The sequence below is a fragment of the Pyxicephalus adspersus genome, chromosome 11 (assembly GCF_032062135.1).
Source record: "Pyxicephalus adspersus chromosome 11, UCB_Pads_2.0, whole genome shotgun sequence".
Lineage (NCBI taxonomy): Eukaryota > Metazoa > Chordata > Amphibia > Anura > Pyxicephalidae > Pyxicephalus > Pyxicephalus adspersus.
In genome coordinates this window covers 58,261,333-58,272,892 of record NC_092868.1, presented here as the reverse complement: position 1 = coordinate 58,272,892, position 11,560 = coordinate 58,261,333, and the positions used below count along the sequence as shown (strand labels likewise).

General features: G+C 39.2%; 1 protein-coding gene across 1 annotated transcript in view; it reads right to left on the bottom strand.

Moving 5' to 3' along the window:
- Window positions 1-263: 263 nt before the first annotated feature.
- Window positions 264-11,560, bottom strand: part of CCDC15 (coiled-coil domain containing 15) — an 18,018-nt gene continuing 6,721 nt past the window's right edge. The window contains exons 4-10 of the mRNA XM_072426132.1: window positions 10,759-10,869; window positions 9,293-9,442; window positions 8,504-8,623; window positions 6,157-6,260; window positions 5,485-5,649; window positions 4,700-4,848; window positions 264-2,836 (exon numbers count right to left, since the gene is read on the bottom strand). Of these exons, the coding sequence (XP_072282233.1) occupies window positions 2,733-2,836; window positions 4,700-4,848; window positions 5,485-5,649; window positions 6,157-6,260; window positions 8,504-8,623; window positions 9,293-9,442; window positions 10,759-10,869 (903 nt within the window). The 3' untranslated portion in view covers window positions 264-2,732. The remainder of the gene's footprint in view (window positions 2,837-4,699; window positions 4,849-5,484; window positions 5,650-6,156; window positions 6,261-8,503; window positions 8,624-9,292; window positions 9,443-10,758; window positions 10,870-11,560) is intronic.

Below are 11,560 nucleotides of genomic sequence, written 5' to 3'. Positions count from 1 at the left end.
ACAATGCAATATTACATAACTATCTGAAATCTGTAACTGCAGTTCCACCCATCAATGAGTTTGATAAAGACAACTGTTAATGTGAAATAATTATGCACAATAAAATGTGCAGATAATGAGTGTGCTGAGTAAGCCCTGTCAGCCAGAAATATCTGTCAGGTAAAAAATAAATCTCAGCTGAAGGAAACTGAAAAATCTTTAGGAGACTGTTCTGTGCAGTCCTTTCCTGAAGCCCTCTCAAGTTTATCTATGGAGACAAAGCCTTATTATTTGTTTTATTCCTGCTGTCTTCAGGCCAGCCAGCTGATAAAGAGTTTCACACTTCTTTATCTAAAGATAATAGATGGTCCATGCCTCCAAGGCTGCTTACACACATGCAATAACTGTCATGATCCTTTCCAAGGACAAAAGACTGCACAATGCATGACCGAGAGCTGTACATACAGCACTATTCTGCTCTATTTGGGGGGGCTAGGGTGAAAAAAAACCACATGAACGGCACCCCGCTGTGCTCTCTCCCTTTACTTTCATTTTGATAGTTCCTAACGACGAGTGCTGTACATGCGCCAGATTCTGAGGCGATTATCGGATGAGAACCATTGCACGTGTGTACGTAGCCTAACCATGTACAAGTTTTGCTTCCTCTAGGAGGAAAGGTGGAATTGCAGCATCAGTGGAAATTCACTGGAAACTTTATAGTCACATTAAAGCAGACCTATGCTCTAAATATTTACTTTAAAAAAAAAAAGGGAAGATAACCATTTTTGTTTTTTATAAAAAGTTGTTTTTTTTCCCCTCCCCTTCTGTCTTTGGACTTAATGGTAGTGCAGAGCCTCCTGGGATACCTGCATCACAGGCTTATTGGCTTTCACCTGCAACTTGCACTTTTTCTTTTTTTTACAGGAGGATACATCACCCAAACTCACACGTGCACATTGCAAGATTGGATGGCTTCCTTCATGCTGGGTCAAGGGAAGAATCCAGTACCAATTCTGGTACCAGAACTAATCAAGGCCAGGTGTGGATGGATCAAGGGCTTTGTGGAAGAAAAGCAAGTGGTATTTGATTTTTTTATTCTAATGAAAGTTCCCCAATAAAAACTCAAAACTTATTTACAAAATTAGTTTTAAAAGGAGTCAAATGAATCTATAATAAATCACATCGTTCTCTCCCAACAATTCATTTTGAAAACATATGTTACAAAACATCACTGCTAATATAATCAGAAGCCTTTTCGAAAAACATAAAGCCCCTAAAAATTCATTTTATTTGTTTAAGCACAAATAGTGGGACTGTAATTTGTTCCTTTCAAGATGAATTGTTGGGTGAGAATGATGTGATTATTATAGATTAATTTAACTATTTTAAATCAACAAAGTTTATGTCTTTTTAAAAAATCCTGTTGATTTGGAATATACTTAACGTGCCTATAAAGGTCCCAGTTCTTCTCTTTATAATGATATAGGGATTGTCACTTTTATCGTTAATCCGTTGGCTACATATAGGAGTTTTAAACTGTAGCATCATTGATAAGGCGAGTACTACAACTTAAGTTTCGTTAAGGGTAAGTGTCTCCCTCATTTTAACATCCATTTTAACTTCAAAAAAGCAAAGCATTGGCCAACAGTGTTGTCATGTTCATAGAGAAAGGCCATGGGGCAAGCAGGATCAATAGGTATCAGAACTAAAAAATCCCCTGCCCTGCATAACAAACATTGACAACAGGTTTAGTCTGCAGTGTCAGTTACTGATCATTTTTTATTTATTCAAGCTGTGAAACAACCTGAGCCCACCTTGCAGTTACAGGTTTGGTTATTTTGCTCCCTTGGTCCATAAGTCCTCTACCTTGAAGCCATGGGATTCTGTACATTGTATTGAATAGCCAAGAAGCTTGTAACACAGCCTTCAACCAATGTCTCTATAACATTAGGAAGTATTTGTACTACACACCAGCTGTGTTGGGTACGCAGCTGGCTGTACAAATTTTTACCCTAGAAAAAAAGAATAAACCTCTTTCTTTTAAATCTCCAGAAGATGAGATCAGTGAATGAAGCAAGGTAAATTCAGGTCAGAAAGAAAAAACTGAAGGTCAGATACACCCATAAATTATTTCAGAATGACCTTAGAAGCATCTTAAAATCTTAAGCTGATGCCAGCCAATCGACACAACTGCAAAGCTTGTTGACATAAGACTTTTCTGTCTTTATGTTGTTGAAACACGGTGATGATGTAAGGGTTGCTCTTAATCGGACACTCAAAACACCACTGACATTTGTCTTCTGGATGTAGTAAAATATCAGCAGCAGAAAGGCTTTGGTAACTACACCTAATATAGTAACTGCACTGAATAGTAACACAGCAGCAGCCAGTGACAGTGTCTCTTTATGCAAGATAATTCTTTGGACATCCAGCTGTTCGTTCTAAATGGCATTCAAGATCAGAATAAAAAGTTAACCTGCTGTGATAACTTTAATGTCATCAGAAATATCCAGATCTTTACTGCATGGGGAGTTTTAACTTTGGCGAGAGACAATACCAAGACAAGGACCTGCCCACCTATGATCACACTACAATGTGATACACGGCTTTTGCCAGGTATGTTGTGCTGCAGGAAATCAGATTGCTCAGCCTCAGTCAAAAAAAAAAAAAAAAAAAACACTCAGAAAATAAATTATTGCACACAGACACTCATCTCTGAGTCCTTCTGCAGGGTTCCTCAGTGGGTCAGAGGGTCAAAGGTGCCCAATGCTGATGTTATAAAATCCGGATCTGGTGCTTGCTCCTCCATCCCACATGTCACGTGATGAGAACACTGACTGCAAGGCTCGGGTGTATGCTGCCACAGATAAAAGTTTACACATTTTAATATGAATCACATAAACAACTTGTACAACAGTCTGAGGGGGAAAAAAAAAAAAAAAAAGTACTGCTACATCCACTCTAAGGTTTTACGTCAGGTCAAAAAAAAAAAATCTTGTCCTTAGCAGGTTTTAAAATTCTTTAAATCTAACCTCAGGTGTAAAATACGAGAAAAGATTTTTTTTTTATTTATTTACTTCCCAAAATTGAAGCCATGTGTGAAAAACTCAGTACGACATTGATAGATACTTAGTAGGTTAGGTTGAAAAAAAGACATAAATCAATCAAGTTCAACCACTAGAGACATAAACATCCCAGATATAAAACCCTATAAGGCATAGTTGGTCCTGAGGAAGGCAAAAAAAAACCCTGGTACAATTTGCTTTACCAGGGGAAAAAAATCCTTCCTGATTCCATGAGGCAATCAATGTAAAACTACGTTCAGAAGCAATAACTTTATAGTTATAGTTTTCTGCATGACTCGAATTCCTCCATAACGTTGTAGAGTAATTTTGTCCCACTTTTCTTTACAACGTTCCTTCAGTTCATTGCAAGCATTCATTTATGCACAGCTCAGTAAAGATCCTACAACAGCATTTTGATCAGATTGATGTCTGGATTTTGATTGCGCAATTGCAAAAACTTTATTCTTTTCTTTTTCAGCCACTCTGCTGTAGATTTGCTGGTGCGTTTGGGATACTTGCCATGCTGTATGCCAATTTCAGCTGTTGCACAGATGGTCTCATATTTCACTCTAAAATACTTTGTATACAGAGGAGTTCATGGAGGACTAAATGACTGCAAGGTGCGCAGGACCTGTGACTGCAAAGCAAGCCAAAGTTATCAACCCCCTCCACCACCACCACGCTGACAGTTGGTATGAGGTGTTTGGTTTTCGCTAAACATTGTGCTGTGCATTACGGCAAAGCATCTCCACTTTGGTCTCCCCTTTCCAAATTCCATTGTTCCACAAGTCTTGTGGTTTGTTCAACTTATTAAAGCTAAGCTGTACTGCCATGTTCTTGAGGGAAGAGGCTTTCTCCTGGCAACCCTTCCAAACAAGCCATACGTGTTCAGTCTTTTTCTAACTTTCTAACTTTTCGAACTTTAACATTTAAAATGCTGAGGCTTATGAAGATCTGGGATGAAGCTTTTTGATTTTTTAACAATTTCCCAGAGCATTTAATGGTCTGAGCTTGGGGTGAATTTTCTGTGATGTCCACTCCTGGGAAGATTGGCAACTATCTGGAATGTTTTCCACTTGTGAATAATCTCACTGTGAACTGATAGACTTCAGAATGTTTGGAAATGGCCTTCACCCCTTCCCAAATTGGTGCACAGCAATATTTGGCCTCCAGAATACTGCTGACCAGCAAACTGTCTTTTATAGTGGGTGTCACACCTGTTGATGATGAATTAATTAATGCATTTGATTATCAGCACCTTACTGCTACTTATCCTTATCCTAATTCCTATGGAAGTCCTAAGGGTGCGCTTCATTTTTTGCACATTGCGTCTGCATTTTGACTTAGACATTGTTAAAAAAAAAATGACATGATGTAATGTGAAGTGTTGGCATTCATCTGAGGTTGAAGTTATTTTTTAAGACCTGTTATAGACCAGATGATTTTTTAACATGTCCTAATACACAAAACCTTAGAATTGAAAAATGCTCCCAATAACTATATTCACAACAGTCTTGCCATTTGTCTTCACACATACATAGCCAGTAGTAATTTTAAAACAAATCCTATCCAAAAGCAATCAATCAGACATTTCCTACACCTAGCTAGAATCTGGCTGTTTGTGAAGAGCTACTTTTATCATAAGGACACCTCACCTTTTGGGTTCTTGTAGAAGATGCAGTTATTAGCGCATGTGTCTGGATGGGCATCCCAGAAATCTGAACCACAGCAACACAATGGTGGCAATTCGATATTATGCAGCAGCATCTTATCCTTCATCTGAGCCCGCAGAGCTTCAACATAGCTGGAACATTGATAAATTAAGCATTATTAGCACACCACCAGTATTTCTGGTTTCCTCATCCTTCCTTGCAACATTCCTATTGGTACTTGAGTAGGGTCTCTTATTAAATCAAAATGCCATCCTTCAAAGTAATTGTTTTCCTCAGTCCCCTACCCTGGGACTGTGTAAACTATGGATCCTAAGTTTTCAGCGAAATATCTCTTTTTAATTTCTGTTTTCAGTATGTAAAGTAGTAGTGTGCTCAAGTCCTATTATTCTATGTCTTGTGGTATGGAAGCAGGGGAAAGCAGAAGCAATGCAGAGCCTACATGTCCTAGAAATATGTGTGTTTTAAGCTGACGAGGGCATGGCTGCCATAATATTTGAGAATAAAGATCACTGTAGTACTGTGCATCACAGTGATAACAACACTGGCACTCTTACAAGGTAATTTTTGGGCTGGTAAAGACACTTGCAGCACATAAGATGTATATCCTTTTGTAAGAAAATATTTAAATGAAATTGTTTGTGCACAAATAAGTAAAAGTGTAGACACTGTAAGACATATTTAAAATACAAGAACCTATTGCAATTATGCAATTGTCTGCAGGTTTCTTCCACTTTCCTATATCATCTCCCCAATGATATGAAATATACCGGTTAAATTCTCTGGTTTTCTGTGTCTTCTCTCGATGTTCCAAGCTTCTCTCTTGCTCCTTCATTAATTCTATGTCAAAGGTCTGGTTTTCCAGGTTGGGCTGAGCTGTGCTGCGAAGTCTCTCCTCCTCCAAAAGGCGCTCAGTCTCTCGCTCTCTTTTTATTCTGATATTGAAACAGCAGAAAAATTCATTTTTATCTCACCAGCCCCCCAAATCTGAGAAAAATAATTCAAACATTCACAACTGTGACTACAATCTCAATGCATGATGGGATATAAAGCTGTATTGGGCAAGGATTACCCTCCCACTTGGCGGATCAAGGTAGGACAATCCTTACTCCAACTCTGACCACCATCTAACCCCCTGTAAGCTCTCTAAAATAATTTCTCATACAAATGGTATTTTAATTTGCAACCACAGCATATAATGACTTTGGACTTTCCTAGTACCCTCTAGCATCCGGGCATACATTTAAAATTCCTGGGTTTAGGCAATTGGGCAATTTTACTAACTCTTTCATTAAAGTCATTACACCTGCGCTGCATCATCAGCCTAAAACTTGTAATCTCTATTGATACTTTAGACATGGTGGCATTCTTAGATTTTTAGTAATTAAGAGTGAGGAGGAGAATATTAAAGACCCTGACGTATGGAGCATCATGGTCCTTACTTGGATATTTTCCTGTTGTGTTCTTTCTGCCTTCGCGTTTCCTTTACTTGTTCTCGCTCAATGTCCATAAAAAGACGTCTGTATGTTAAAAACTGGTTTTGTCTCTAGGATACACAAGAGTTTCTACAACATGTTAGAGAAAAAAAAATGTTACAAAGATATAAAATAATAAAATTTTAATTAAAGTGGACCTCAAACGTAAAGACTCACTATATTATAGGGAACATTCAGAAATGCCTAAACAGACTGAAAAAGTCTCCTTTTGCTTTTGTGTGCCTAGGCACTCCTGCGTCTTGGTAGCTGTATATCTGAAGTGAGAGATCAGAGGCAATGCCGCCTCTGACCAGAAGGTACAACTGTGCCACTCATTATTCTACTAGCTGGAAAGCAGGCAGTATAAGAACTGGCAGTTACATATATCCCCATGCTTCATTCATTCTGTGGGTTTGTGCTTTCTCCATCTCACCTGGAGAAAATCATTAGCCCATCTGTCATCAGATCAGCTGTACCATAAGGAAGCAAAGCCTTGCCTTTAGCAAGATTGGCTCATAGTTTGGCTCAGTAGCTAGACATAAAGATTGCCACTAGCTCAAATGACCTTGAAATTGAGAGGGCAAAGACACAACATCTAGGACTGTTTACACAATTCAATAATTGTCCTTGGAAAGGATCTTTGACGATCCTTTCCAAAGACAAAAGACTGCACGATGCATGAACAAGCCCTGTATATACAGCGCCATTCTGCTCTACACTTCCAATATGATTGTTAATCGTTAGTGGATCTGCCAGATTCTCAATAACAGCCTGAGGTAATTACCGGATTAGAAACATTTGACGTGTGTACGTAGCCTAAAGATTTGCATTCTTTGCTTCCCGGGGAAGAATGCCAATAAAGTTAAAAGTAAAGCTCTAAAAAAAAAAAAAAAAAAAAAAAAAATCCGCTATATGAAACTGGGGAAATACATTTACTTAGAAGAGAGTTCTTTGTCAAAACAAAAAGGTGACAAAATCTACTTCTGCAGATCTAACAGCACTGGTCAGCAACACCCAAGTGACACATTTGTTATCACTGCAAACTGTACAATTACTGGGATTATAGTGTACCACACTCCAATAATCAGTCCTGATATTTACCTCCAGCCAAACAATCTCCGTGTGAATGTTTTATACAAAACACTTTATATGTAATTACTGGGATCCCACAGGGTTTATTTAACCTTTACAAAGGGTATATTTATGTGTGATCGCCAGGAAAGTAAGTTACCAGGTATTGGATGTATAAAAACATTCTACATGTACCAGGTTACTTATTAAAGATCGGAAAAACATTTCTGTATAGGAATCTTTCTACAACTAATTCCTCTTAAAATACTTTGTATGGCTGCAAGACTCTGCTCTAACGTGTTGGAAAACTAGTTAGTGGACTTAGGCAGCTCACACAAGCTTAATTATTGTTGTTGGAAACGATCTTTTACGATCGCTTCCAGCAACAAATAATTGAAAGATGACCAAATGACCGATGTATATGGAGAGAGGAGGGGGGAGAAAGAATGAGTGGCACCTTCCTCCCTTTACTCTTATTGCATTCAGACAACCTCGGTACACGTCAGATTCTTGCCCGAGACAAGGCCAGCAGCTCAGATAGGGCAAGAATCATCTAATGTGTGAACATAGCCTAATCCTTTACCTTGCCCAATACAGTATGTATAGAGAATTTGGGGGTTACATTAAATTGACATGCAGTTGCTTTACTGCTAAAACAATCTGGAATAGGAATTGTTGATAACCTGTAGAAACCTTTAGACTCTGGCTGCAATCTACAGATAATATCTGAAAGGTGGTAATGCCATTGTTGGTGGAACACTCCCAGAATCGTTACACACCGCTTATAGTTTTTATCTTAGACACCACAGGGTGACTAACACATGGGGCACACGTTACATTGTCATTACTCTTCATGGCTGGCAAACACATTGAAAAATTCTAGAAGCGGGATCTCAGACATGTCTTTTGAAGAGCACCAGCATTGTGATCCAGAAACATAAGTTTCACAGTAGTAGTTGCACTTTTTTTTTTGGTTTATCCTATTCAAATGCAATTCCTTAGATCCCTCGTCAAAAAATATGGATGCGGACCCAAATTAGCCCAATCTTCTGGTTGGAGAGCTAGCTCTAAACACCTCAAGATTAAATGAAATTGGAGGTATGCTTCAATGAATAAAGAGGCAGCAGATTCCAGGTAAAATGAGGATTGTGAGGTCAACCGGTTTAATTCCTACTAATTAAAATGTGATCCTACAGCCATTAGTAAGCAGTAAAAATTATTAGTCATCGACACATTCACCCACTTGTTTTCGGTCTTCTTCTTCATCGGCTCCTGGGCGAAGTACAAGAGCAGCTCGGTAATCTGTGTTAAACGCTGGCGCCGGACCAGCGGGATAAGACGCCTTCATTAGACGATTACATATCTGAAATACGCGGGTGTCAAAAGAACAATTAATGACTACTGTTTGATAATAAGGAGAATCAGGTGATATTGCAAATGACATCACCGCATATTGTCCCCCACCCTTCACTGTCCTTTGGGTTTAAAGTCAATATATAGGATTCTGCAGTACTAAATGAAGGGGCCATGAAAAGAAAGCTGTGATGTGCGGTTTGGGACTGGTCATGGAACAGGTCTACATTGCAATTGGGAGTCCAAACTATAGCTCTAGATAGAATAGGAAAGGCTCCAATGAGCTTTCAAATGGATACAAACACAAACATATAACATTTTGTTTATTCCAGGATCTGTTTAGATGTAATAAAGGCAGTCTGTGGAATAATACTAAGAAAAGAGGTTACAGGTTAGCAACAACCTAGACTTTAAAGTATACAACTTTGATACAGTTTCTTTATGCACTTCTGGTTCTCAGTGCACATAGGTTACTGCTTACTATTGCACCATTTACTGCTCTTGGATTGTGTGCATAAAGATATGTTTTACGACTTTTTAGGATTTTACAGCAATCCATACATTGGGAAGAATTCCTATGACTTTAAGACATGACCTGGGGGAAGTGGGGGTCCCAGAGTTTAGCTAAAACAGCTTGTGTGTAGGCCATATCTTATGTCAGAACTGTATTCATACTCACCGGCTTCCCAGACCCCGTCCTGTTCTCTGTCTGGCCCTCGGGACCTGGAGCAAGCAGCTCTACTGGAAGGTCATGATACCCTCTGAGAAGAGGTCGCTCCTCCTCAACATGTGGCTGTTGCAGAACAGGAGATCTCCGGGAGATTGGATTCTACAGAAAGAAACAGACATCAGCATGATATCATAGAACAAGAGATCTCTGGAGACTAGAATCCATAGAATAAACATAGAATTACCACAAATACCTTAGGGGAAGTGTCAGTGGCTATTTACATGCAAACTAAATGGCTGATATTGACACTTCAATTTCCTCCTTTATTATATTACATGTAAATTAGTCTATCAGCCTTGTCTAGCCTCCTCCAGGGCTGAAATTGCTTATGTTGACTTCACGGCACACTCAGAGCTTCCTACGATATAGATTGGAGCCCATCTCCTTTCTTGGCCAAGGATGTTAGACATTATCCCTATTTAATGTACAGCTCTGCACAATATGTTATTTTATGTATAAAAATAATATACCTTTTTGCTCCTCACCCCCTGAGTATCACTGACACATCCCTTTTTATTTATAGCATATTGTTTTTTTCATGGGGGCTCAGCAGTACATGTAGGCATTACCTAGGGAGGTCTGCGTGAAAATACAACCTGCCTGGTAACAGCTGCCTGTATGGACTGTCATCAACCCATCAAGGCAATGTGTCCTGTTAGCACCAAAAAAAGAGCGATTACTGGCTGGAAAGCTGGGTTGTGCAGCATCCTGCAATAATCTGGGTGCTATATTGCTGGAGTCCTGCACTTTTTGTTCACTATTGCACTGCTGCTCCCCTCTTCATGGTACTTCACGTAGAAAATAATTATGTAACAACATATGTGTCATGAGCAGTGGGTGACATGATGTAGTAGGAGCAATGGGCCCAGACTCATAGAAGTGAATTAAATAAAGCTGAGCATTGAGAAGAGGTCCAGCAAGTTTACAAAACTTCAGGGAACAGTTCTGTACACTGCCGGCTGCTCCCCCTCTTTATTGAAGGCTGACCTTATTATGAATGATAAAAATTGTAAACTGAACTTCAAACATAATGTTCTAAAAGAAAAGTACAGTCACAGAAGTAGCCGCTGTTCTTGGTTCTCTCAGTGATGGTTTTACATATAAGTATGGCATTTTTTCATCCTATGTGTTACTGGACTCTCTGCCTGCATATAAGGCCTCTGTGTCATTGAACACAATATTTATCTTTCAGATGAAGCTGCTGAAGTATTTTACTACATATAAAGAAGCCAGCGCTGATTTTGCAACATACAATTATAAGAATAAAAATTTATGACCCAGATCTCCAGCGGACATAAGGCATTGTAAAAAAGGAAATTTGGGATTAGGAATTGGCTGATGTTTGGAGGGTGGAACCGCTTCACCCTTTGGAATAGTGTACAGTAACAAGAAATAAAAAGAAGCTCTGAACTCACATCTCTCGTGGGGGAAACCTTCCAAAGGCCACCAGGCAAGGTTAAATCTTCACTTTCCACAGTTTTCAGAGCTGCCAGGCGCTTGCGCACCTGTCTCATAGTTTCCTTCAGCTGTCAGTAAAAAAATAAAAGGGAAATAATATTAATAGGAAAACAAAATAAAGACATTTGAACAGGGATATCTTTAACAGGTTAGGACATTTTTTTTTATATCTGCATAACTACCTACAGCCAGATAGCTTATTATGTGCATCACAGCAGAGTACCCTTCTTGCTGGTCCCTCCCACCAGCCATGATCTGCCTGCATTGCTTTTGGAGAACAAAGACTTAGTAATAATAACACTTGGTCTAAATTAGGAAAAAAAAAAAAAAAAAAAGGTTCATTTAAATGTAATTATCACGTTGATGGTGTGTGTGTGTGGAGGGGAAATATTTTATTATGTAAAAGGGCACTGTGTACTGCAAGCTCAATCAAATATATTGACAAAGCCTTAACCACCCGACCGTTAAACCCGAACTTTTCTCACTATTTAAATCCCCTCACTTACCTGGTCCCCGCTGCGATGATCCGTTCTGTCCAGCGTCGATCGTTTAAAAAAAAAAAAAAAAATACTCACCTACTCCCCGCAGCTCCTCTGGACACGTCTTCAGTCTTCTTTCTTCATCTGGCGAGTGCAGTGACGATCACCGGGGTTTCCTGGTGACGTCGCTGCATGCGTCGGTGCAGGCAGGAGGCGGGGCGGAGAATTCAAAATCCGTTGCATTGAACTCAATACAAAAAAGCTGTATTGAGTCCGAAAT